Source organism: Thrips palmi, unplaced genomic scaffold (assembly GCF_012932325.1).
Source record: "Thrips palmi isolate BJ-2018 unplaced genomic scaffold, TpBJ-2018v1 HiC_scaffold_15, whole genome shotgun sequence".
Taxonomy (NCBI): Eukaryota; Metazoa; Arthropoda; class Insecta; order Thysanoptera; family Thripidae; genus Thrips; species Thrips palmi.
In genome coordinates, this window is record NW_023144624.1 from 723,873 (window position 1) to 747,490 (window position 23,618).

Consider the following 23,618-nt stretch of genomic DNA (forward strand, 5'->3'; position numbering starts at 1 on the left):
GCGAATCGCGCAGCGCGGCGAGCGCGCCCAGGCGGCGGCTCCGCCAACTACGCCAGCGCACCGGAACGGAAGTTGGAGTGGGTTAGGCTCAGTTGACCGCGACGGGCACACGGCGGCTTGCCTGGAGCTGGAGCCTTTCTGCACTCGGGGGAGGGGGGAGTCTCGGAAACGGTACTCGCCGAGATATTTTTAAGAGGGAGGGGGCCGCGTCCCGCAAAGTAGTCGTGAGATGCGCAACCGCGGCGCGGCGGCACGTCTAGTCGGTACGTCTCGCGGCACGGCGTGGAGGAGCACCACTGTTGCGCTACTCCGTGCACCTTGAAGACCGGCGCGGCCAGCGCGGCGCGCCGCCTAAAGAGGGTCCAGCAGAGAGTTGCGCAAGGCGGCATGGCGCTCGAGTGGCAGCGCGCTGCGTCCAGAGCGCTGTCCCAGAGCAGTGTCCTAGAGCAAGGTCCATTGGCGAGACACCCACCTCGCATCTTGCTACTATGAGCCTGGAGCCGCCCCACCGCACACCCCATCCTCGTCCACGGCCCACTTCGATGACTACATGACTCACGTGTCCCGAGCGCGCAACATTGCCCACCGCGGCGCAACTCGTGCAACACACTCCACTGGGGCACATGGCGACGCCAAAGCGCCAAAGTGACATGGGCGTGACAATATCTGGCAGAACTCGGAGGCAGGCGGATGGAAGACGTCGGCGGGTCGTTGGCTCGATGCGCCACCTGCCTGCAGGCCTGCACCGCCCTGCAGCCCTTCAGCACCTTTAGCCCAACACGCGCCACCCCTCACCCTTCTAGAGCCCCCCCCCCCCTCCGCCGTGCGGCCCCGCGCTGCCACGTGGCGGCCCGCTCCTCTCCTGCAGAAGCAGCCCCTCTCCGAACACCAGCAAAAGCCTCCCCCTCCCCAGCACCGCCCCACCCCCAGGCCACCCTCACCCAGCGAAAGAACAGGAAAAATGGTTTCCGCGAACGTTTCAGTAAAGGCACCCCCTCCCCGCGATAGCGGGAAAGCGGCAGCGCACTTGCCGGGCCCCTCCACACCCCGCCCCGCCCCGCCGCACCTCGCCACGGCGGCGGGCCGCGCCATTTATAACCGCCTAATTCTTTTTATTACCCGCATGGTAGCGAAAGTTACCCGCGGCCCGCGGCGGTCCACGTTACCGGTAGCGTGCGTAGAATGACGCTCGGAGTGATCGGCCGCGCCTTGCCGCGCCTTGCCATGCCTTGCCGCACAGTCCCAGACTGGGTCAGTGGAGCAGCCCCGCCGCGCCCGCCGCGCCCCGCCGCCCCGCCGCCCCGCCGCCCCGCGCCCTCCGCGGCGGACGTCACTGCCGGAATCCTTCGGGGAAGTGCACGCGCGGTGCATGGAGCGCGGCACGGCGGCGCACGCCTTTGCGCTGCCGGCGTTCGCCTCGGCTGCGTTTCGCGGAACATCGCCGAAAACCCGGCTAAGACAAAGGGGGAAATCGGCGGCGGGCAGCGCGGCGAGTGTCACTGTATACACTGTACAATGGGCCACTTTCATCAAAGTCCCCCATAGGGTAGCCGGCCAGCCGCCTCGCCGCCTTGTTGGTGTGAATCGGGGAGCTGGCGGTTGAATGCCGCCCCGCCCTCCCCGCCGCTCGCCCGCGGTCGCACTCACTCACACACTGGCACGGCCGGCACACCGACTTAGGCCCCTGCCTGCAGGGCCTGCAGGCCGGCGCGCTGCCGGTGGCGCGCTCTGCCGGCGACCGGCCCAACTGGGGTCGCCGCGCTGCCGCGTTCCGCCTCGAGCCGCGCCTCGCCGCCGCGCAGGTGGCGCCACCACACCGTCCCGGGTCCCGACTATGGTGTCCCGACGATCGCGGCGGTCGCGGCCACGACCAAGGCCGGGGGCCGAGCCGCCGCCGCGTGCCCTGCCGTGCCGGTGCGCGACATGGCCAGCTTTTGGCCCAGCTGGTGGCCCAGCTGTAGCCCCCGGGCCCCCGCTCCCTGCCTGACCTGCCAGCCGTCGTTTGGGGAAGGGGCCGCCGCCGTGAGCCGCCGCGGACTACCATGGGCCAGCATCGGTCACCACGGGTCACTGCGGTCTACCAGAGGCCAGCATCAGTCACCACGGGCCACTGCGGGGCACAACAGGCCACTATGGACCCCTGCAGGCCGGACTCGACCACACGTGTGGCCCTCTGTCTTGACGCTCTGGATAGACATCAGACTGGACCGAAGGTGAACGGAGGTGGCGCCGGAGTCTGCCGAAGTCACGCCGGGTGATGCAAGCGGCCGGCCTGCGCAGCGCAAGCGAGGCGCAAGCAGCGCATTGGCATTGCAGTCGTTTTGCAGCCGAACGGGGTGCCATATGGCGACGGCCAGAGCGCGCGTCGCGCGTCGCTTGGCGCTGCAAGTTCCATCCCCCTCTCCTCCCCTACCCCCACCCCACCGCCGGGTGATCCCAGCCCTGCGCCCTTGCCCCTTCCCATCCCAGGCCAACCGCTCCCTCATTTGGGCCTCGGCGCAACGAGCATTTTACTTGGCAAATCCCAAAGGCCACCGAGGGGCAGAGACAAAGCTCGCGGTGAACCTTGCTCACTAACTAGTTTCGGGCGGGACTGAGTTTGATTGCGGTTGTCCCGGGTTGTCCCACCGGGTTACACGGGGTGTCCGAAACTGCTCCCCTTCGGATCAGGCACCCGCGTGCTGCCGGCAGATTCGCCACCTCGTCTCTCTGGTACTCGGAGCGGCCCCTCAAGGTGCGATAGGTGCAAGGGAGGCGGAGTGAAGAAAACGACTCTGAATCAGTCTGCAGCCGGCCGTCGGGCTGTCAGCACAAGCGCTTCCTCTTGTCCTCCCCCGTACCCTTCCTCTTCCTCGCCCTACCCTCTGGATCCGCGACTGCGGCGGTCTGACAGCCAGTCTGCCAGCCAGTCGAACAGACGGGCAGGCAGTCAGACAGCCAGACATACAGACAGACATCGACAGACAGGCCAGCGGACGGCCACGGCCGTTGGCAGGCGAGCCGGCTGACTCGGCCCGTGGCGCGCGGCGCGCGGGGAGCGCCTGCCGGGTAGGCAAGCCAAGCACGGCGACGGCAGCCGTGCGCGGCGGGTTGCATCACTCCAGGCGCTTCGCGCGACCCGGATAGCCCGACCCGGCGCGACGGCACGGCCTGCGGATGCGGAGCACGAAGCACGAAGCAGAAGCACTGCCCACGCGGCGCCGCGTTCGCACATGTTGCATCTGCCCGCCTCCCCGCGCGGTCAGCGGGCCGCCTGCCTACCTGCCTGCGTGTTTGTGTCGCGGTTCTCGATCGGCCCAGCAATGCCGAGTGCCGACAGCCACTCCGAGGCGCCGAGGGGGTCGCCGCCGTGGCGCTGGCGCGCTGGCGCATCGAGGCTCTCGAGACGAGGCGGCGCGGGGACGCCGGGACGGGGACGGGCCACGAAGCTACGCGTTATCGCCCTGCGACGCCAGAGCCAGACGCAGTCGATAACGGCCGTCCTCGCCGTCCTCGGGTCCTCGGAGGCCGGCCCGGCGACGCGGCGAGGGCCACGCCGCCGCCACGGCGGGCCGCAGGACGAAGGAGACCCAGTGGGCAGGGCAACGGGGGCGGGGCACTACACGGCACCGGCCGCTTCGTCGCTCTGTCTCGCTCGCACTCATGGGGCGTCCCGTTGGGTCCGTGGGGCTGCGCAGAGAGACAGGGCGACGAAGCGATCCTTCGGACTGCAGGCCCACCGGCCCACGGGGCCAAGGGGGCAATGCAAGGTGCCCAAGGTGCACGCATTGCACCGAGCCAGCAGCCAACACCCCCGGACCGGAATAGCCGAGCGGCGCGGCGCGCTGTCACTTCGCTTTGCGCCACTTCGCCGAGTCCTATCCGTGGTCCGTGGCGCCGGTGGCCCAGCGCGCAGCGCGCTCCACCCACCGACCTAATAAAATCCGCGGCGCGGGGGAAGGAGGGGAAGGGAGGGGGGGGGGCAAGTGAGAACAGCGTCGCGTTAGGGCAGGTAGTGCGGTGATGGCCAAGGGCCGGACGCCAAGAATATCGCGAGGAGGATGAGAATGGAGACGACCCGCTAATTACTAGTCCCTTGCCATGCGCTGGTCTCGGGTTCGATTCCCGGTGGCGGCGATCGGGCCGAAAGCGCTCGGCGAAAGTCACCTGGCAGGAAGTGTGACACTTTAACCCGGTGTTCATAAACCAGCCTGCAAAAGGGTGTACTCACCGTACGTCAGCTCGTGGGTCACCGTCTCCATGACGACGACGGGCTTGACGCGCACCAGGACGGGGACGCGCGACGAAGAGGCGGCCTGGCCGTCAGTCGCTGCCGAGGACGCCGGCGACTCGGTCGGAGCGGCGGCCGCCTTGGCCACGGGCTTGGCGAACCAGTGATTGCCGTCGGCCGAGGCCGCCGTCTTCGCCAGGACCAGCACGGACTGTATGGAGGAGCACAAATCATTTCATTGAGAATGCGGACCGGCTCCAGTCTGCTTCCAGCGCATGGGACCACTTGATGGATATTTGGCGTTGAACTGTCACGTGGTTTTATTGGCCGCGGGTCAGGTGTCATCGTTAAACGTGTGGCATACTGTGTCGCAGCGCGCAGCAGCCCAAAGCCAGTCGATGCATTGCCAAAGTTTTTCCATCCACGTGCCGACTGGCTGTCACAAAGTTACATGACCCAGAACCCCCTCCCTATTCACCGCCACCCCTACCGGCACTGCCGCCGCCGCCACCGCCACCCACAGACTCGCGCAACGCCGCCGAGGCGCCGTAAATCCGGCAAGTGTAGTTAAAGTCAACATGCGAGTACCTGCTGGGTCGGTCGCTGGTCGGCTTCGGGCTCCAGGGCAGGCTCCATGGCGGGCTCCACGGTGGGCTCCACGAGGGGCTCCGCGACGGCCTCCTCGACGGGCTTCATAGCAGGCTGCGGGGCAGGCTCCAGGGTGTCCTCCACTGCAGCCTCCACGGCAGATTCCAGGGTGTCCTGCACGGCAGCCTCCACGGCGGGCTCCACGGCGGCCGTAGGCTCGTCGCTTGATTCTTCGCCGGGTTCACGGACGCCGGCCGCCACTGTACTCGACGACTCCATGTTCGTGCCGCTAATCAACGCACATGTCCGCCAATGAAGAAGTCAGCGTGCGCGTGGACGCGAGGACCGGCCGCGACGAGGGTCTGCAGCACGTCGAGCAGCACGTCGAGTAGCACCTGCAGCACCTGCAGTGCCGATGGCGCGCACTGTGACAGCGGCACTGTCAGGCGACACTGCGGCGGCTGCAGCATAAACAGCCGGCGACTCGTCGAGCACGCCGCGCACACGCCCCCAGACCGGCCCGGCCCGCCTAGGCCCGCCGGCGCGGCGGTCGCGCTGCTGGCTGCGCTGCTGCGCTGTCTGCTGTCGGCGCGCGCGGGAAGCTCCCAGTGTTGCCAACCGCGGACCGCGGCCGTTCGGGTGGTTGGGCGCGGCCGGGGCGGCGACGACAGCGAGCCGGACACACGCACAGCACACGCGAGGAGCACACCGTCGTCAAGGTCCACTCCACACACGGTGAAGCGCGGCGAAGGAAGGTCCTAGTGCGGCGCGGCTAGGTCGGCCTGCTCGTGTCAACAAGGCGGAGTCCCGACTGGCTATCGGCACCACGCCGCGCCGCCGCGCGCCGCCACGCCGCCACGCCGCCGCGCCGGTCGGCAAGGCCAAGGCTGTGCCAGGGACTGTACCAGACCAGGCTCCGCCAGGCTCTGTCTCTGGGAGGCTGGGCGCTGCCGCCGAGGCCGCCGAGGCCGCCGCACCGTCGTGGGCGTCGTCCCGGGTGAGGCCGTGGGGCCGGCGCGCAGGCCGCCGTCAGCTGACGCGGCCACAACACGGCCAGCTTCACGTCGGCGCCGACGCTAACGCCACCCTGGCTGTTGCGCGCGGCACGGCGCGAGTGTCACGGGCCGGGGCGCGGTATTCATAGAGGCCCACCTGATTGCGGCTGTTGCTTCGCGCCTCGCACGCGCACACACACACACGCACGCACACACGCCTGCCAACACCATCGCCGCGGCGTTTGGGGCCTTTGGCGCCGAGACGTGGCGAGCCGCGCAGCCGCGCGCTGTCTCGGACTCGCGCGTCGCCTCGCGTGCTTCGCGCTGCGCGGTGTTCCGCGGTGGGGCGTAACTACGCCTCGCCACGCCGCGCCGCACGTGCTGCGCTCTGTGTTGGCGACCGGGAACTAGGCGGAGCGGCGGCGCGGCGGGGCGGCGTGGCGGCACGGCCGGGAGGGAGACAGGGAGCCAAGCCCAGGGGGTGGTGGAGCCTCTCGGAGCGGCGCAAGCGGCGCGGCGCCAGGGCAGGGGAGGGCGAGGGGAGGGCGCGGGGCGAGGGGCGAGGGCGCGCGAGAGGCGACGCTGGCAGCATCAGGGGGCGCTTTCTTTGCCCGGGCGGAAAGGCGGAAGGGCAGAAAGGCAGATCATCCGGGTCATTCGCCGCATCACTTCCCCCAGCCGCAGCCCGCCCGGCCTGCCTGCAGCCTGCAGCATGATGTCCGACAGCGCTCTCTCTCCCGCACTCATAGGGCACCCCGCTGGCGTGCGAGAGAGAAAGGCGACAAAGCAATCGCTCTGCAGGCCCCACTTCCCCGCTTGCATCTTGCCCGCATCGCAGCCGGGACCAAGGGTAGGTCCACGGTGTTCACAAGGCGTGCCAGCCTTACTGCCCCCAAACCTCCACCATGGAGCTCTATTTGTAAAGTCAGCGGGGGGCCAAGAAATCTGCGACGAGGCGATTGGTCGATGTCGTCACGGCCCCCCTCGCCGCTAACAGAGTCTGCTGCGGCGGCGGATGCGGGGCTAAACCCGGCAGCATAACACGGTTTGCTATATTGCTTTCTCCGGGCGGCTTCGTCTCCTTTCGCCCGCCAGCCTGCCTGGGCTGCTTGGCTGCTTCGCCGGGGTGCGGTGTGCGTGGCGGGGTCCCGCACACCCCGCCACGCTCCTCCACGCCCCGACCGCCACACCCCGAAACACCCCGCCCCGCCCCGCCCCGCCACGCTGTGCGGCTCCAGTGGGGCTCCGTGCAGGGCCACGCGGGCGCAGACGCGCGGTATAAATAATCGAGGCTGGGGGGGGATGGGGTAGCGGGGGGGAGCCTGGGGCAAGCCCCGTCGGCCCGGGCGGCCGGGCACTGACACACTGAGGCCTCCGGGGGTGCTTCACCTGCTTCGTGCTTCACAGCTTTACCGGCTGGGGCCTCGGCCTTGCCTCGGCCGTTGTCAGGCTGTCAGGTGATGAAGGAGCAGGGGGCGCGGCCCCCAGCCATCAGCAGACTGATTCCGAAAGGAGTTTCGTCGCTCTCTCGCGCCTAAACGGGACACCCCACGGGTGCGAGAAGTACAGAGCGACGAAAGCCACTCTCGGAACCAGTCGGCCGGGGCCGGGCGCCGCTGGCGCCTCCAGACAAGCACAGCCAGGAACAGAGAGCGAACATTCCAATAATGAGGTCTTCAAAAGGTTTTCCTTCAAAGACGTCCAGCGGGCCGCTCCGCTGCCAGAGGAAAATGGATGGGCGGAGTAAGGTACAGAGCACGGGGAAACACCTCGCCTGTGATCAAGTCCACAGGGGACGGACCACAACAGTGACCACACGTACAGCTGGAAGAGGAGGAGGGAGAGAGCGGAAGGGGGGCTGTGGACTGAGAGAGTGAGAGAGAGAGGCCGGCCCGACCCGAGGCGCGACAGAGCAGCCTGTCTCCGTCGCACCCCCGCTGCCTCCCCCTTCGCCGAGGCCGCTGGGAGGGCGAGGCGGGCGAGGCCGTCGGGGCAGAAGTGGGCAATATTGCCACAACCCCGCCAACCCCGGCGCCTTCCCCTCGGCACCGCCAGCTCCTGGAACCGCCCCTTCCCTCTTCCTGGAGGGACACGTACAATTACTGCGTGATTATTATTCTGCACAACAAACTCCACGCCGTTTTCTCGGAAAAATAAAGAAAGCCCGCTGGCGCTTTGTTTAAGCCGTCCGCCCGCCGGGCCGCATCATCAGCAAAGGGGGCGGGCGGGGGGCTGGAAGGGAGGGGGGGAGGGGCGAAATGACCAGCGTACTGCGGCAGTCACGACATGACCAAGGCAGTTCTATCGGAATGGTTCAAGTGGCCAGGCTTCCCTCAGATCGATGAGTGCACACACTCACACATACACAGCAACACACTCACACACACACTCACACTCGCGCAGTATGGCGGTAAAGTGGCGGAGGCCGGACGGGGCGGCGACGCGGCGAGTCCCGCGGCAGTAGCTGTGCCGTCCATACCGCGATGTGTGCGTGCGGGGTTCGGCCCCAGAGCAGCGGGGCGGGTCGGCGAGTCGCGCAGCACGGGGACGCGCAGGCGGTGCACGGCCAGGGCCAGGGCATGCAAGGAGGCCAGCAGGGAGGCCAGCAGGGCGACGCCGTGAGTGAGTGCTCGACGCGGACCGGCAGCGTGCGCAGAATGACCGACCACCTTCCAGGCGGCTGTGTAGTGCCCGAAGGGGAGGGGGCCATGAATGACCCTTACCACTGACCAGCAGGGTACTTGAAGACAGTTGTTTACACCTTACCGCTGTGTGGCTGGCAGTGACGTGCCCTCTGTGATTCGGAACAACTGTCTTCAAGTACCGTGCTTGACCAGCCGCACTCCATAGTCGTTGGCAGGCGAGAGCGTAGAGGCATTGACACCTAACAACGAGGTTGGTTGTTCGAGTCCCGCCGTTTCTTTGCTCTTTTCTGCACGCTAACAGGGTGAAGCAATCAAGCCTGGCTTCATACACACCGCCTTACCAGCCTGTCTCCATGAGCCGCGGTGGCTGAGAGCGTAGGGGCGCTGGTCTCCCAATCCGAAAAACTGGGGATCGATGCCCACTCGGTCCACAATCTTCGGACCACATTCCGACTTCGCGATTTTGCGTCGACGGGCGCTTCCCTCGTGGTGATGACTCCCTTCACTACTTTTCATATGTACTTTTCATGCTAGATTTTTCTGCGTGTAATGCGTGCGTGCATTCCCTCGTAATGGGAGTGACAGTGTTTGTCCGGCGGTCGGCAAGTACTTACCGGCCCGCTTGAGCGCGTTTGCGTATGCAGGCGGCGGTCGAGCATGTCGAACACGGCAAGCGTGCCACGCCACGCCACGCCACGCCATGCCAGGCCGGCCGGCCCAATCCGCGTCGACCGGCCGCAAACTGGCACGTTGTAGTTTGTATATCGACCACCGCGGCGAACGACGCTCTCTCTCCCTCCAGGCGAGTCTTGCCTGTCTTGCCGCGCGCGGCGCGGCGGCGCGGCCTCACCTTCAACCTCAACCCGGTCCTCCCGAGTGGGGCGGGGCGGCCTTTCCGTCCAGCGAACGCCACGGCGGGGCGGGGTGGGGCGCGGCGCCGGTGCATCCGCGGACCACGCCGCCCGCTTCGGTAGTCGTTCTCCGGACTCCACTAGTGGACACTGGTCCCGCTGAGGTGCACGAGTACTCCGTCAAGGCACACGACCAAGAGACGAGGCAGTAAGTCTGACGCCGCTAGGCTATTTGTCGGTCCATAGGGCCCCCTCCCCTTATGCCCGCGATTGCTGTCTTGTGCCCAGGACCGTAGGCTACGTTTCCCCTCCCTCGTCGCCTACTGCATAGGTGACTCCTTCTCCAACCCCGTTTCGCTGCGATGTTCGACCTGTGTGTGCGTGTTTTCTTGCTGTTGTTTTTTTTCGCGTGGCCAAGTCATATACACACAAAGTTTGAAGGGAGCAGGGCCGGCCTGGCTGCAGTTGCCCCAGCAAGCTGTGTGTGTCTGGCGTGGCTTGCGTATTCGCACTCCGTAGCCGATGCTGCTAAAGATAGCGGTGCCAACGAGGAAGGCGCCTTGCCCGTCGATGTGTATCTCTGTGTGTATCGCCGCCGCATCGCCGCATCGACACCAGGGACATGTGCCAAGGACGCTGCAGGCTTAGGGCCGACGCCGGGGAGACCCACTGCAGACGAGTCCGACATTTCAAGAGGGTCCTTCTTGGGTCCTTCGCGTTACGCATGTCCAAGCAGACCTCGCTTCATAACGAGATCGACACGTGGTCAAACACGTCGGTCAATTTTTCGCAATTGTTGGATCTAGCGACACGGAGTGCTCAAGCTTTCCTCTCTGCGTCCCCGCAGCCATGGTGCTCTCGCTGATGCCCTTCCTGGCCGCCAACTGGCCCTTCATCCTGGCGGGGATCTTGTGCTTCGTGACGGCGCGCGTCACCATCGCGCCCAGCTTCGTCTCCTCGCTGCGGCGCCGCGGCCAGCAGGGCCAGCAGGGCCGCCAGCAGCACCTCACCCCGGACCAGCGTGAGTAACGTGCGGGACGGGCTAGGCCGGCGCCAGCCAGCGCAGCACGCCGAGCGACGCGGGGCCAGGCTTTGTTCACATCAAAGGGAAATTGTTTCGGAGATCTCTCCGTCCTGGAATCTCACTCGCATACAGGCAGAGCGGGCCTCCGAACCCCGCCTCGAACCCCGCCTCCGGGCCCCACCTCCGAACCCTGTCACTGAACCTCCCCTCGAGCCACTTGTGACTCCAGTCTCTTTCTGGCTGGAAGCGAACTAGGTTGGTGCACACACACTGCATTGAGTGCCGAAAAGTGATTCCCGAAGTGAGTGTCCGCTCCACTGCGCTTTTCGCTCCTCCCGGCGAATAATCCGAGTACTCCCGGAGCAAACCGGAGCGGTGCCATCCCATCCGGTCCTGCAGTCGAGGTCTGCAGTCGAGGAAACCGGCCCGGAAAACTGGATCCAGCGCGGCGGGGTCACGCCGCGACGCCCAACGCAACGCGACGCAACGCGAACGCGACCGCGTTTTGCAGTTTGTTTTGGCCATGCGGCGCGCAGGCTGATGCCGAACTGCGCTGTCTCCCTCGCACTTGCGGGGCGCCCCGTGGGGGTGCGAGAGAGACAGAGCGACGCGGCGCTGCGGCTCGGAGTGGACGTGCAGGATCACAAGCGCCAAGGACACGATGCGATTTTCGCCGAGAAAGGATCGCTCCATTTTGCCGCCGAGCCGAGCCAGCCAGCCGGCCAGCCAGCCGGCCAGCCAGACGGCCGGGCGGGCCGGGCGGGCGCAACAGCGTGCCACGCCGCCACGCCACGCGGCGCTAAGCGGTGCCGCGCTACATCCATGGTGCGAAGCGCCGCGGTGGCGGCGCCCGTCCAGCCCCGTCCAGCCCCGTCCAGCCCCGTCCTCCTTGGCCCGCTCTATTTTCGCTTTCAATTTGTTTGTTTCATAAAGCGAGGCGCGCCGCGCTCTGCGAATTGGGCACCATGGCGGCCACCTCGGCGGCGGGGCAGGGGCGCCTCCAGAATGCTTTTTGGAGCGGTCGTGTCTTTGCCTTCATTCAGGTGGAACGTCGAGCTTGTTGCCTACCGTCAGGGCGGCACCACATCTGACGGGGAGTGGCCATGTCCCCCCCCCCCCCCCCCGTTCCACTTCGGTAAAGAGAGGGGGGGGCTCCGTGGGAGTGGTGGCGATTCGCACAGCTGTGAGGCGATCGGATTTCCTATTAGTGTCCGGAAGGCCGGACGGACGGATGGGCCCTGGAGGGCGCCGCACTCTCCCTTCCGCGTCGCCGCGACCTCTGTGACCTCCTCCCCCCTCCCCCTCCCCCGGAACGCACACGCGTGTCCTTGGGTGCGGGCATTGGCGAGAAGAGAGTTATCCCGTGTTAGTGCTAGTGGAGCCGAATGGTGCGGCCCAGGCCTTTGGCAGCCTTTTGGCAGCCTTTGGTTCGTCCGTCAGAGCCCGTCATGAAACGGGCGGATCAAAGCGATCAGAACGTGAGGCGCGGACGCCGCCTAGACAGTGTGAGAGTCTGCCGACCGCCGACCGTCTCTGGAGTGAGTGTGTGATAAACGTCAGCAGGGCACATGCCGCACGCCACGCCACTGTACTTGATTTCGATAGTGGGGCTGACTCGACCGTTTCAGACTGAGTGGTGTGAGGATACAAAGAAATAAAAACTATGCGTCATGCTCAAGTGATTCGATGTATGTCTCGAGGGTCTCGGACTGTCATGCATTTGCCAATTATTTTAAAACTTGGGGGAAAACCGAGTTTGCGATTACGTGCCACGATTCGTCGTAACCTCGTATGAAATATTTTGGAATAGCCACTCCTTAATAAGCCTTTTTTACAGCTTTTGTAGCAAAATGTTGCTATAAAAATTATTGCCGAACATGGCGGTACAATTTTTATTGCGAAATTCAGACAGTCGGTATTTTAATCTGAATGACAGTGCACGTTGGGTCAATATTCCGACCTTTTTATTTTGACTTTGCGACCTCTCTCCCGCCTCGAGTGGCGAAAGGGGTGGCAGCGGCGGCCCAGGATTGACTCCGCTGCTTTCCATCCCCTACGTGGCTGTGAATTTGAATCTGAATGTGTTACGGCGCGAACCCCGAGGTGAATGTGTCTGCTCCGCGCCCCGCAGTGGCTGAACTCCCCGACGAGGACGCCGACCCCGACGCTTCGGACGAGGCCGACGACGGCCCGGCCCCCTCGCTGCCCGTGGACCTGGAGCACGTCGCCCTCGACTACGAGCGGCGCGCCGTGGAGGACATGGCGGCCCGCGCGCGCAGCTTCTACGAGCTCATGGACCGGCGCCGCACGGTGCGCGCCTTCAGCAGCGACGACGTGCCCTTCGGGATCGTCGAGGACATCATCCGCACGGCAGGTGAGGGTCGGCCTCTTAGCCGCGCTGTCAGCGCCGCCGCCACCCGCCCGCGTGACGCGGGTTCGCTGCGCACCGGCTCCAGTTGACACTTGCTTTTTTATCGGCAGGCACGGCCCCCAGTGGCGCCCACACCGAGCCCTGGATGTACGTGGTGGTGTCCACGCCCGAGCTCAAGCAGCAGATCAGGGACATCGTCGAGCAGGAGGAGCTCATCAACTACACGCAGCGCATGGGTGCGTTCCAAACGTGCCATCGGCGCACTTGTCAGTGTGTACTTCGCAGACAGTTGGACTTGTAGTGTAACCCGCGCGCTTTGCAGGCGCCCAGTGGACGACGGACCTGAAGCCGCTGCGCACCAACTGGGAGAAGGAGTACCTGTCGGACGCGCCGCACCTCATCATGGTGTTCAAGCAGCAGTACTCGCTGAAGGCGGACGGCACGCGGCGCAACCACTACTACAACGAGCTGTCCGTGGCCATCGCCAGCGGCATCCTCATCACCGCCATTCACGTGAGTCCCAGCGGCGGATCCAGCGGCGGGCTCAGGGGGATGAGGCAAAAGTTTCCTATTTACAGTGGCAAAAAGCGACTTTTGGCCGGGATAGTTTTCAAGGGAGGAGGGGGGTGCCTCCATCGTCCCCGACCCCCTGGATCCGCGCCTGCTAAGAGGGTCAGCACCGCATGGCCTCAAACAACCGAAATGGGATCTTTTTAAAAACGATGCTTTGATTGTTGTTTCCAGAACGCGGGCTTGGTGACGCTGACGAGCACGCCGCTCAACTGCGGCCCCGCCCTGCGCGCGCTGCTGGGCAGGCCGGCCAACGAGAAGCTCACCCTGCTGCTGCCCGTCGGCTACCCCGCGGACGACGCCCAGGTGCCCGACCTCAAGAGGAAGCCGCTGGAGGACATCCTCGTGCGGTTGTAAGGGGGAGGGGAGGGGGAGGGTCGGGGAGGTGTTTGGAAAAGAAGTTTGCGGGTCGGAGAGCCGCGCGTAAGCCTTTCAAGCAGGACCTTTCCGGACAGCGGTTGGAGCGCGCTGTTGCGATTGTTCCTCTCGCCGCTCAGCGGCTCTGCTGTCGCTGTCACTTGAAACGGAACCATCCTCTATCAACATCATGGTTAAAAGATGATCACAGTCGGGGGCTTTTATCGTAATGAAAGCTTGAACTTTGAAATGAACTCGCGCAGTTTATTATTTATTTACAAATAGGAACTCCACCACGCGGCGGAATCGATCACAGTTGGCGCCATCGTTGCATAAATTAAACATATCGACACGGACGTCACACGTCATTTCTTTACCACTCACTTTATATTATTAATTCGTAAAAAATACGGTCATGCATGTACAAAGCCATCTAAGTCTAAAGCGAGCGCTTCGCGAATAAAGTAGTTCAAAGGACACTCCCTGTTGTTTCCGTTGTGCAAATAAAATGTCCCTTCCTCGTCTTGCGTGACTCCGGCGACTCGGAGTCGAGTTGGCCGATTCGGTTGATGTCCCTCGCAGCGGGGGCAGGGTGCTCCTCGAGGTGCTCCTTCTAGGACGCGAACTTCCCTTTCGCCGGCAGGAAGCACGTCAGGGCCGCGCAAGCTGCACACCGCCGAGCAAGAAGAAAGGCATTAGTGGAACCGCTGAGGACCCAGCGCGACGGCCGTGGCAGCGGGCAGGAGCGCCTGGCAGGTAGGCAGTGCCGTCACGCACGCGTGCGCGCAAGGGCGCTGGTTGCCTACTCGCCGTTCGCAGGCGGTAGGCGCCTTGCAGTGTACTCACTGAGGAGCGCGCCGCCGATGGCGTAGAAGGCCACCCTGCAGTGTGTGTGCAGCAGCATGCCGAAGATGAGGTTGCCGACGATGGAGCCCGTGCGGCCCGACATGAGGTGCAGGCTGACCGCCATGGCCCTGTCCGACATGGTCATCAAGGTCATCATCATCGCCTCATTCGTCTATGCGACACCATAAATCTGCAGGATGGGCACGGCCGGGCGGCCCTAAGCACGCCTGCTCGTCCGTCGCCACGGATTGGCTCTACCCCCCGTCCCTGTCAGAACCTATGGCACTGTCGCTACTCCGCCCGAGAGAGACTCTCAATGCTAGTCGCCATGGACCAACTCCGCACAGCGCACTGCTGCATTTTTTGCCGCCGCCCGTCGATGCTTCGTGCGCGAGGCATTGATGGGCATTCCAGCTCTCTCGGGCACGGAGTATCGCCGAGTCCACTATAAACTGGTCTTCATGGGTAATTGCATGCTCGAACGAAGCTTACAACAACTACGGTTTAGTTTCACATTGCAGTGTACCTGAGGTGCGTCGGGAACAGCTCCACGACGATGCTGGAGATGTGGCCGATGCCCATGGAGTTGATGGCGACGCTGATGCTGGCCAGGCCCAGGATCACCTCGGAGGTGGCGACGAAGCTGAGCAGCAGGCCGAAAGTCCCGGACACCACGAGGCACACCACTGCGAGCACAGAGGGGAGGGGCGTTAGGCCGCGCCGGCCATGGTCGCGCCACGGTAGCGCCGTGAAGGGACCTGGGCACCTGGGCGGTCACCGAACAGAACAAGCATGTACGCATCCAAGAGTATTATGTCACGTCATGGAAAACCCATCCAGCTGGCACTACGCTGTTCTGTCCGGCGACCGACCACTTGGCGTTCGACGTTCGATCGCAGTTCACGCCGCGGTGCTCCGGATGCGATTGCACGACGATTGCGCCACCGTTTCCAGGGTTTGCAGGCACACCGGAAGGGCGTCCTATCAGCATCCAGCGGCCTGAGCCGTGAGCCCAGCCCCAGCCCCAGCCCCAGCCTCCCCTTGCCGCGTGCCGCTCGCCGCCCCGCTTCAGTTTCCGGCCGCCGCCGGGCCCCGCGCCCCGCCACTCTATTCCTCTATTTACCCTTGCCGCGGCCCAAGCGCGCGCACGGCGCAAACAGACAGAGCACGGCAGCGCGGCGTTATCGGCGGGGCAGCCCGACGGGCCCGACACTCGAGACGCGCCACGCGGCCACGCGGCCCAGCCACCTTCCGCGTCTCAGGCCGAGGGATGCTGGGGATGCAGACCGAATGCGAGAGTCGTTGTCGTCCCTCTCGCACTCGCGGGGCGTCGCGGATGGGAGCGAGACACTCTCGGACTCAGTGCGCTGGGGCGGTGCAGCAGCGTTCGTCGTGGCGGGTCGTCGTCGCCGCGCCGCGCTTACCCAGGAGGTTCCTCTTGCCGACACTGTTGACGACGAGGCCGCACAGCAGCGGCATGGCCAGGGACACGGCGCCGATGATCATGTTGTTGGTGAACATGGCCTGGGACACGGGCGCGCACACGGGGCCGCGCGCGTCCAGGCCGACGTCCACGAAGTCGGCGCCGTGCTCGGGGGTCATGGACCAGGCGCGCAGCCAGGGGTTCTCGCGGGCCACGCTGCTCGGGGCGCCGCTCGGGGCGCCGCTGTCCTCGCTGAAGTTCAACGCGGTGCAGATGCAGCCCGGCTCGTAGGGATTGGCCGCCTCGTACTGAGCCAGCTTGTTGAAGATTTCCGGCAGCCAGATCTGCAGGCCGTTGGCACTGCGGGGGCAGAATGGCAGAATGTTATGAACGTGACTTGTTGCGCCAGGCGCGGGTCCAGAGGGGGCGGGGGGCAAGCTGGTGGACAAACAGTCACACTTTGCTCTCGGCCGAACTCACCTGGCCAGGTTGCCGAACTGCACGATGCAGACGAGCATGGTGTGCAGCAGGAAGGGCGGCTTGAACAGTGGCGCGGTCTGCTCCCACACGAGGCGCAGGGTGCGGCCCAGGCCCAGCGAGGACGTCGACGTCGACGCCTTGCTCGCCATGTCGCCCTTGCCGTTGGCGGTCGCGTTGGCGGTCGCGGCCTCCACCGTGGCCACCGAGGGGCTGGGGCTGGCGGCGGGGCGGTCCAGCAGGGCGACGACCTGGGCGAAGGCGGAGTGCCGTTCAGCAAGGTCGCATGCGTGCAAACGCAAGGTGCTCCTGGTGCTTGGCTGCTTCTTACCGGGTAGTGGCTGGCGGGGTTGCGCGTGTTGAGGGCGTACATCTGCCGCAGGACGTCCAGGGCCTCGCTATGGCTGCGGCTGGCCAGGAACTTGGGGCTCTCGGGCAGGGCCACGAACAGGAGCAGGGCGGACATGAGGCTGAGCAGCGCGCAGAGTACGAGTAGCAGCCGCCAGGGGCCGAACTGCACGAAGCCCAGGTCAACGGCCCAGCACTGCGGCAGCACCGCCCACGCCACACCTGCGCACGAAGCACCAACGCCGCGGTTCGAATCCCCGTCGGACTCGCCTCTTTTCCTCGTCTCTCTCCCCGGCATGTCGTGCCGTGTCACTCACCGGGCAGGACGATGAGGCCGAGCGACGGGAAGGCCCCGATCCAGATGATGGAGCGGCTCCGGGAGGCCGGCGTGTGGAACTCGCCCAGGTAGGCGAAGGTGAGGGCTGCGGGTGCACTCGTGCTGGAACCACCAATGCCTTACAGAACCGATTCCCTAGAGAATTCCAGCGGTGCTTTGGCCCGGAGGAAGAAAAACGAAATCGGAAGTGAAAAATGACGCTCCAGACCTCATCCGCCGCGTACATTTCTCATAAAAACTGTCATTTCTGACTTCCGTTTTTGTCCTTCTTCATTCGGGCCAGGACTCCCTTCCCGCGCTCTGCTGCTCTGCACTTACAACAGGCCGCAGAAGAACCTGAGCGTGAGCAGGGTCTCGAAGTTGGGGGCGATGGAGGAGGCGAGCGAGGCCACGACGTCGAGGACGGTGGCGACGAGCAGCGCCTTCTTGCGGCCCTGCGTGTCGGCCACCAGCCCCCAGGTGTGCGACGACAGCACGATGCCGGCGTAGCTGGCCGCGCCCAGCAGGCCCTTGTCGCTGTCCGACATGCCCAGGTCCAGGGTGGCCGACGGCAGCAGGTAGCCCACCACCACCGTCTCCAGCACGGCCGCCATCACCAGGCATCCGCACACCAGCAGCAGCTTCACGTGGAACCACCCCTGCCCTGTGTCAACATCGCATGTGTTTCATTTATATTCCATTTATATTAAAAATTTTCTCTCTCCTTTTTTTCCCCGCCTGTTTGCCGAGCCAAGTTTGCTCGTACGACTGGGTAGGCCGTGCTCCCGTCCAAAAGCGAGATAAGCGTCTGACGTCGGATCCACTCGGCACGTTAGTGCTTTCCTTCAACCCGCGATTCGGGAGTTCGGACCGAACGTCCAACCCGCTCGTGTCTCGGGCTTGTTCGCCACTCCGTTTCCGTTTCCGGGTGTGTGCATGGCGTGGTGCCCCTCACAGCCTCACAGCACCCATGCAGCACCCAGGTGGCCCCAAGTAATCTAGAAACGCGCCGGCTTCAAACTTCAAACTTTAAAAACGCGAGCGCCAACGGCAGACAGACACTGTGAATGAAGTGACGGTGTGCTAAGAATGGCCCGCCACGCCACGCCACGCCACGCCGCAGGGAGCCGGGCCCGGGCGTGGTGCGAACGAACAGTGCGCGCTTTGGTAGTGGACACCGCGGGTATCCGCGTCTGCAGAGCTCGGACTCAGCAGACTGATTCCGAGAGTCGCTTTCGTCGCTCTGTCTCTCTCGCACCTACTTGGGCACAGCCCACGAGTGAGAAAGAGAGAGCGACGAAACCGACTGTGAGTCTGCAGTGCCGCTGCCGCCGCGCTGCGCCGCGCCTCGCTATCTCACACACCGCTCACACTTGGGTGGCAGGTGGCCCCGCGATGGCACCGACCCGACCGCGCTCGCCGTCCGGCCGCCGCACGCCGCAGCAGCGGAGTGGCACGTGGTACCTGATTCCAAGAGTTGTTTTGTCGCTCTGTCTTTCTCGCACTCATGGGGCGTCCCCTGTAGGTGCGAGAGAGACAGCGCGACGAAAGCGACTCTCTGGATCAGTCTGGCACATCCACGGGGCCGTGTGGGGCCCTTTTACTTTTACTCGGCGGGACAGGCAGGTTGCCTCAGGTGCCCCGAACGTGGATCATAGTCCCCGCGCGCGGGATCAGCCCCCCCGAAGGTCATATGGAAGACACGCGCTGCCCTCTTACCTGTGAGTCGCACGGCCTCCTCCAGAGACACGAACCCCGGGACGCCGTCCGGTTTGCCATTTCTCGTCTCTGCAACCCAAAACACACCGCGCTGTTAACAGTTGGCCATCGTCGTAGGCGGTCTGACAGACGCAGTACTGTAGTGAGCTTGCAGTTTGGTTTTGTTGGAGAAGAATAAGCGGCTCTGCTCGCAAATCTGAAATTTCGTACGAAACATTTTGTCATTGTAACGAAGTTGCATGGTGACTTTAAGTCATCTCGATCACACGCGCGTTTCCTGTTGTCTCGACCTTTTTAACCCTCAACTCGATTCCAATCGCTCCATGGCGTGGACCCACACAAAGGTGTGCGCAAAGCGGCGCAAGGCGATGGCGCTAGAAGCTGTTTCTCATCGTTACGCGTCAGTAGGCGGGGCCATTGACTCATTGTCAGGAGCCGGCTTATCTCCTTCATCTTCCTTCAAAACAATCACGTCTTGCACTTTTTCACGCAGCACTGGCGGCAGCGGTCCGCCGAGAGGACTCGGCATCCTATAAGCGTTTTCTTCACGCGCCCCCTTCTATTACTTCCGGAATAAAGTACTTCGAAGGCGTTTCTACCAGTTTGGTTCGAAGTAACAGCAAGAAAATGCTGCGTCAGGTATCAGCAACGGATACCCGATCAGCCAATGGTCATACGTAGTGACGTTGAAACCATCCCCTCTGACAAAATTTGGAATCTTTTCCTGCTCAAACACACTGAAAATCAAATAGTGATACATCTCACTCTCTGAGTGATGAGACATAACTGTCTCACCGAAAAAATGGTGATACTAAAATGTATCTCCGAAAAATAGTCGTACACGCATGTATCACCGGAAAACTGGTCGTACACGCATGTATCACCGAAAAAAAGGTCGTACACTAATGTATCACCGAAAAAAGGGTGATACTTCCCCAGGAAAACAAGGGCCAATCTCGCTGATGTCTCACCGTTTTTTCGGTGATACTTTTTTGTACGACCCTTTTTTCGGTGATACATGCGTGTACGACCATTTTTTCGGTGATACATTCGTGTACGACCTTCTTTTCGGTGATACATTTTGTATCGCCGAAAATTGGTGAGATGTCTCACCCTTTGAATTGCAGTGCAGCTAAGCTGTTACCCGGGTATGATCGGGTTACCCAATTAAGATCTCCTCTTGGATTTGCGATAAATTTTCCGATCGCGCCTGAAAATCCGTAGTTGCGATAATTTATGCACAGATCGCGGTCGCCGACATACAAACAGAGGCTTGCATCACCTTGGCTTGCTTCGCTTGCCTCGAGGCATCGCTTGCACCGCTCCAGCTCCAGCATGGCTCCAGCGACGCATCGCATGCGCATCACGCCTTTTCGCGCCGATAATTACGGCATGCGCACGGCGGAAGCAACGTCTTTTCGCTCTCTCTCTCTCTCTCTCTCTCTCTCTCTCTCTCTCTCTCTCTCTCTCTCTCTCTCTCTGTCCCACTCGTGGAGTGTTGGGGTGCGAGAGAGACAGAAGGGTGCCTCCTAACAGTGCTTTCGTCGGGCTGACCCTTACGGGACGCCCTATGGGTGCGAGGCAGAGACCTCTGACGCTGCCTCTGGCACCTAGATAGTCCCCTGAAAGCAAGGCAAGACTGCCACTACGATCCTCCCTCAGACCGATTCGTGGAAGCGCCACGGAGTGCGGCACTGTCGCTCTGTCTCTCTCCCACCCAAGGGTAGGTCTCGGGCTGTCTCGCTCGCACAAGTGGGCGCTTAGGCCCTGACGCACTGAACGGGATCGCTTCGCGATAACGAAGGGCGGGTGCAGCATACCTTGCAGAAGCGGCAGGCGCTCCTCGACCGCCGCAGATTGCACCATGGTGGCGCGGCCCGGCATAGGGCCTGCCTAGGGCGCCTAGGGCATCGAATGGCAGCCCGCCGCGCGCCCTGGCCGCCGCCAAGCTTGCCGCCGAGTTGTTGCGCCGGCGCGGCCGCAGCCCCGCGCGCTGTCCCGCCTCCGCGCACCGCACGCCGCACTCCAACGACACCCTTCTCCAGTGCCCACGCCGCCCCGTCTCGGGCAAAACTGCACGCAGTGCCACGCAGTGCCACGCACTCGGGGCGGGGCAAGCCCGGGCCATGCCTTGGCCATGCCGCGGGCAAGACCAGCGGATGCTTATCACTGCGTTTCGTCGGGATGACCAGGCAGGCCTTGCGGGCCGGCAGGCAGTGGGACGGGGTGACGGGGTAGCGACCCGAGCCGAGCCCGCCCGGTCGAAACGCATGTGGGTCAATGTCAACAGAAGCACGCCCAGGCGAAGCGCGAAGCGTGCGGCCAAGGAAGAAAGTCTCCATCGGCCTATCGCCCCAAAGGGCGCGCGCGAGTGTGTTTGTGTGTGGGCGCGTAAGTGCATAAGAACAAGTGAACCTGTAACCAATCTCTGGCGAATGTACCTAGAAGGACCGAATGTACTAGAAGGACAATTAATACCCACCCCTCCCCCGAAATCCTCTGGAGCCCGCATCTGCACGGAAGACGACAATCCTCACTTTGCCTCTGCAAGTGAGCAAAACTTGCTGCTTTGCTGCTCTGGATCCGCCACTGAAAAGTGGGGGCTGAGTGACACTTTGTGTCCCAACAATATACTATCGTAGGGGTAGTTTTAAAAACAAACAAAACAGCAGCAACAGGCAAAATACATTCAAAAGATAGCGCTCCTAAATGGAAGATTATTTGTACGTATCAGATAAAAGGAATCTAATCAGTACCGCGAAAGGCAAAGAGTGGCGAAGGACCGAAGGACACTGGGCTGAGTTCATTCAGATGATGTCAGTGTTGGTTGCCAGTGCCTGATAATTAAACCGAACTTTTCCTGAGCAATATCTATGTTATTTGCTTCTGGTAGCTTTGGGGTGGAGAGTCTGTTTTCAGATTCACGTGTGTCTGCGTGCCCTCCCTCAGTCAGCCCTTACCTGAGTCCTTGGCGGTCATGACGGGGGTGACCGTGATGGCCGGGCTGGGCCGCTTCTCGGGGGCGTAGGCGTCAAGCGCGCTCGGTTCCGGGACGAGCTTCACCTCGTCCAGGACCACGGCGAACTCGGCGATGGCGGTGAGGAGGTCGCCGTCGTCCTCGGGCGGCACGCACACTTTGAACTTGGGCCGCGGACAGCGGTCGACGCGGTCCTTGTCATCTGCGGCGGCTGCGGCGTCGCTGGGGGGAACTTCGGCTTCCTCGGCGTCTTCGGGTTCTTCGGGTGCTGCACCCAGGTGCGCGGCGCCGGCAGTGCTTTCCTCGGTCGCTTCAGCGGTTTCAGCTTCCGCCACACGAGCCGCACGAGAACGAGGCATCTCGCACTCCCCCGTCTCCACGGAGCGGACCAGTGGTGGGGGGCAATAACCGTGCAGGCCGCACGGAACCTTCAGCTTTTGCGAGCGAGCGCAGGCACGCGCCAGAGCCGCCAGGCCAACCAGCTCCTCTTCGTCCTCGTCCTCGTCCTCGCACTCGCCCGCAGTTGCCTCCGCAGAACCCCCTGGGCCGGGCGGAGAGAGACTAGTCTGGCCGTCCAGGATCCTGTCGAGGGCCTCGTCCAGTGCCTGGTCCAGGTGACCGCCCTGGCCTTCACCCAGGTCCTCGTCCAGGCCCTCGTCTTTCTCATCGTCCAGGTAGTCCTCGACCTTGTGCATGGCCGTCTGCAGGACTTCGTCCAGGACCTGCAAGGCTCTCCTCTGGGCCTCTCCGGCCGGAGTCAGGTTCACAGAGGCCTGTGGTTCTGCTTCCTCGGCAGGCGCGGCAGGCGCAGTAGGCGCAGCAGGGCGTGCCTCTGCCGGCAACACCTCGCCGTTTGTGGCGCTGTCGCTTTCTGCTTCAAGTGCAGGACTGTCCGTTGTCGTTCGGGCACCCTCATTTGCCTCCGACGTGTTGTCCCTGTCGCCATCGGGTTTGGACGCGGCGTCTTCACTGGTTCGGGGCGCGCCACCCTGCTCTGAGCCGCGGGCAGTATGCTCACTGGTGACAGCAGGACCTCCCGCATCCTTACTTGCGACAGGCGACGACCCTGGTGTACCCGGTGTGGTGGTGTGTTCCGCGTCGGCCTCGCGTGCAGGATCCTCACGGGCTGCGTCCTCGCGGGTAGCGTCCTCTCTGGTGGGGTCCTCGCGGGTGTCCATGTCGGCGGGGGAGTCCCGACCTCGCCGTGGGTCTCGCTTCCAATCTCAGCGCCGATAGGCGGACTTTACTCTGACAGAGCACGTGCCGCCAGGGGGGCCAGGGGCTTCATGGGGACCCAGGCACGGTGAGGGCCTGGTCGACGTGGTCGGTGCTCCTCGAGGCGCCGGGGTCGCCTCCGCGTAGAGGTCGGAGTGGACTTGCGGTCCTGTCAGTCCGGGTGCGGGCGGAAGGGCTGCTCGCGGGGGCACTCTCTCTCTCACGCACCATCAACACCATCCTGCACCGACACGGCGACACGGCCAAACGCCACGAGCCACGCCGCGTCGCGTTCGGGGTTCGGGACGGCGACGACCACGCCTCACTGGTCGGCCTGGGTCCCTGCGGATGGGACCGGATCGGACGATCGGACCGGCTCGCCAAGTCTCCAAGTACTGCCGTGACTTGGCAGGACGCTGTTGTCAGTCAGCCCTGCCGGCCCTGCCCTGCCTGTGCTGCATGCCTGCCATTGCCGTAGGACCTTCGCTATCAGGTCCTTGTCAAACGGCACCCTCCCTCCCTTCCCCGCATCTAAGTGCGTACAGTGCGCAGCCTGCGCAGCACACAATGCTAACAATACGGGCCACAGCCAAAACCCAGGCCGGGCCTCGGCACCTGGGCCCCAACAACTCCTCGCGACATCCTCCAAATTGCTCAAGATGAATCAGAGGGGCCAAGCCTCGACC

The 23,618-nt window shown here is 63.8% G+C and overlaps 2 protein-coding genes across 4 annotated transcripts; one reads left to right on the top strand and one right to left on the bottom strand.

The window, feature by feature from the left end:
• Positions 1 to 8,325: 8,325 nt before the first annotated feature.
• On the top strand, positions 8,326 to 14,078 carry LOC117641826 (iodotyrosine deiodinase 1). Of its 3 annotated transcripts, none has more exons than XM_034379488.1 (6): positions 8,326 to 8,415; positions 10,137 to 10,310; positions 12,445 to 12,687; positions 12,795 to 12,920; positions 13,007 to 13,197; positions 13,429 to 14,078. In XM_034379488.1, exons 1-6 carry the CDS (start codon positions 8,373 to 8,375, stop codon positions 13,609 to 13,611), a joined length of 960 nt encoding a protein of 319 aa, XP_034235379.1. In that variant the 5' UTR covers positions 8,326 to 8,372; the 3' UTR covers positions 13,612 to 14,078. The 3 variants fall into 3 exon arrangements, with proteins under 3 accessions (XP_034235379.1, XP_034235380.1, XP_034235381.1); XM_034379489.1 differs by lacking the exon at positions 8,326 to 8,415 and adding an exon at positions 9,365 to 9,497; XM_034379490.1 differs by lacking the exons at positions 8,326 to 8,415; positions 10,137 to 10,310 and adding an exon at positions 11,619 to 11,851.
• Positions 13,856 to 23,357, bottom strand: LOC117641816. The gene is made up of 10 exons (XM_034379470.1): positions 21,701 to 23,357; positions 18,741 to 18,809; positions 17,361 to 17,685; positions 17,023 to 17,144; positions 16,689 to 16,927; positions 16,361 to 16,608; positions 15,882 to 16,240; positions 14,984 to 15,143; positions 14,458 to 14,585; positions 13,856 to 14,277 (listed from the first exon to the last, which is right to left on the bottom strand). The coding sequence occupies exons 1-10, from the start codon at positions 22,893 to 22,895 to the stop codon at positions 14,225 to 14,227; spliced, it is 2,898 nt and encodes a 965-aa protein (XP_034235361.1). The 5' UTR covers positions 22,896 to 23,357; the 3' UTR covers positions 13,856 to 14,224.
• Between the last annotated feature and the right edge of the window lie 261 nt (positions 23,358 to 23,618).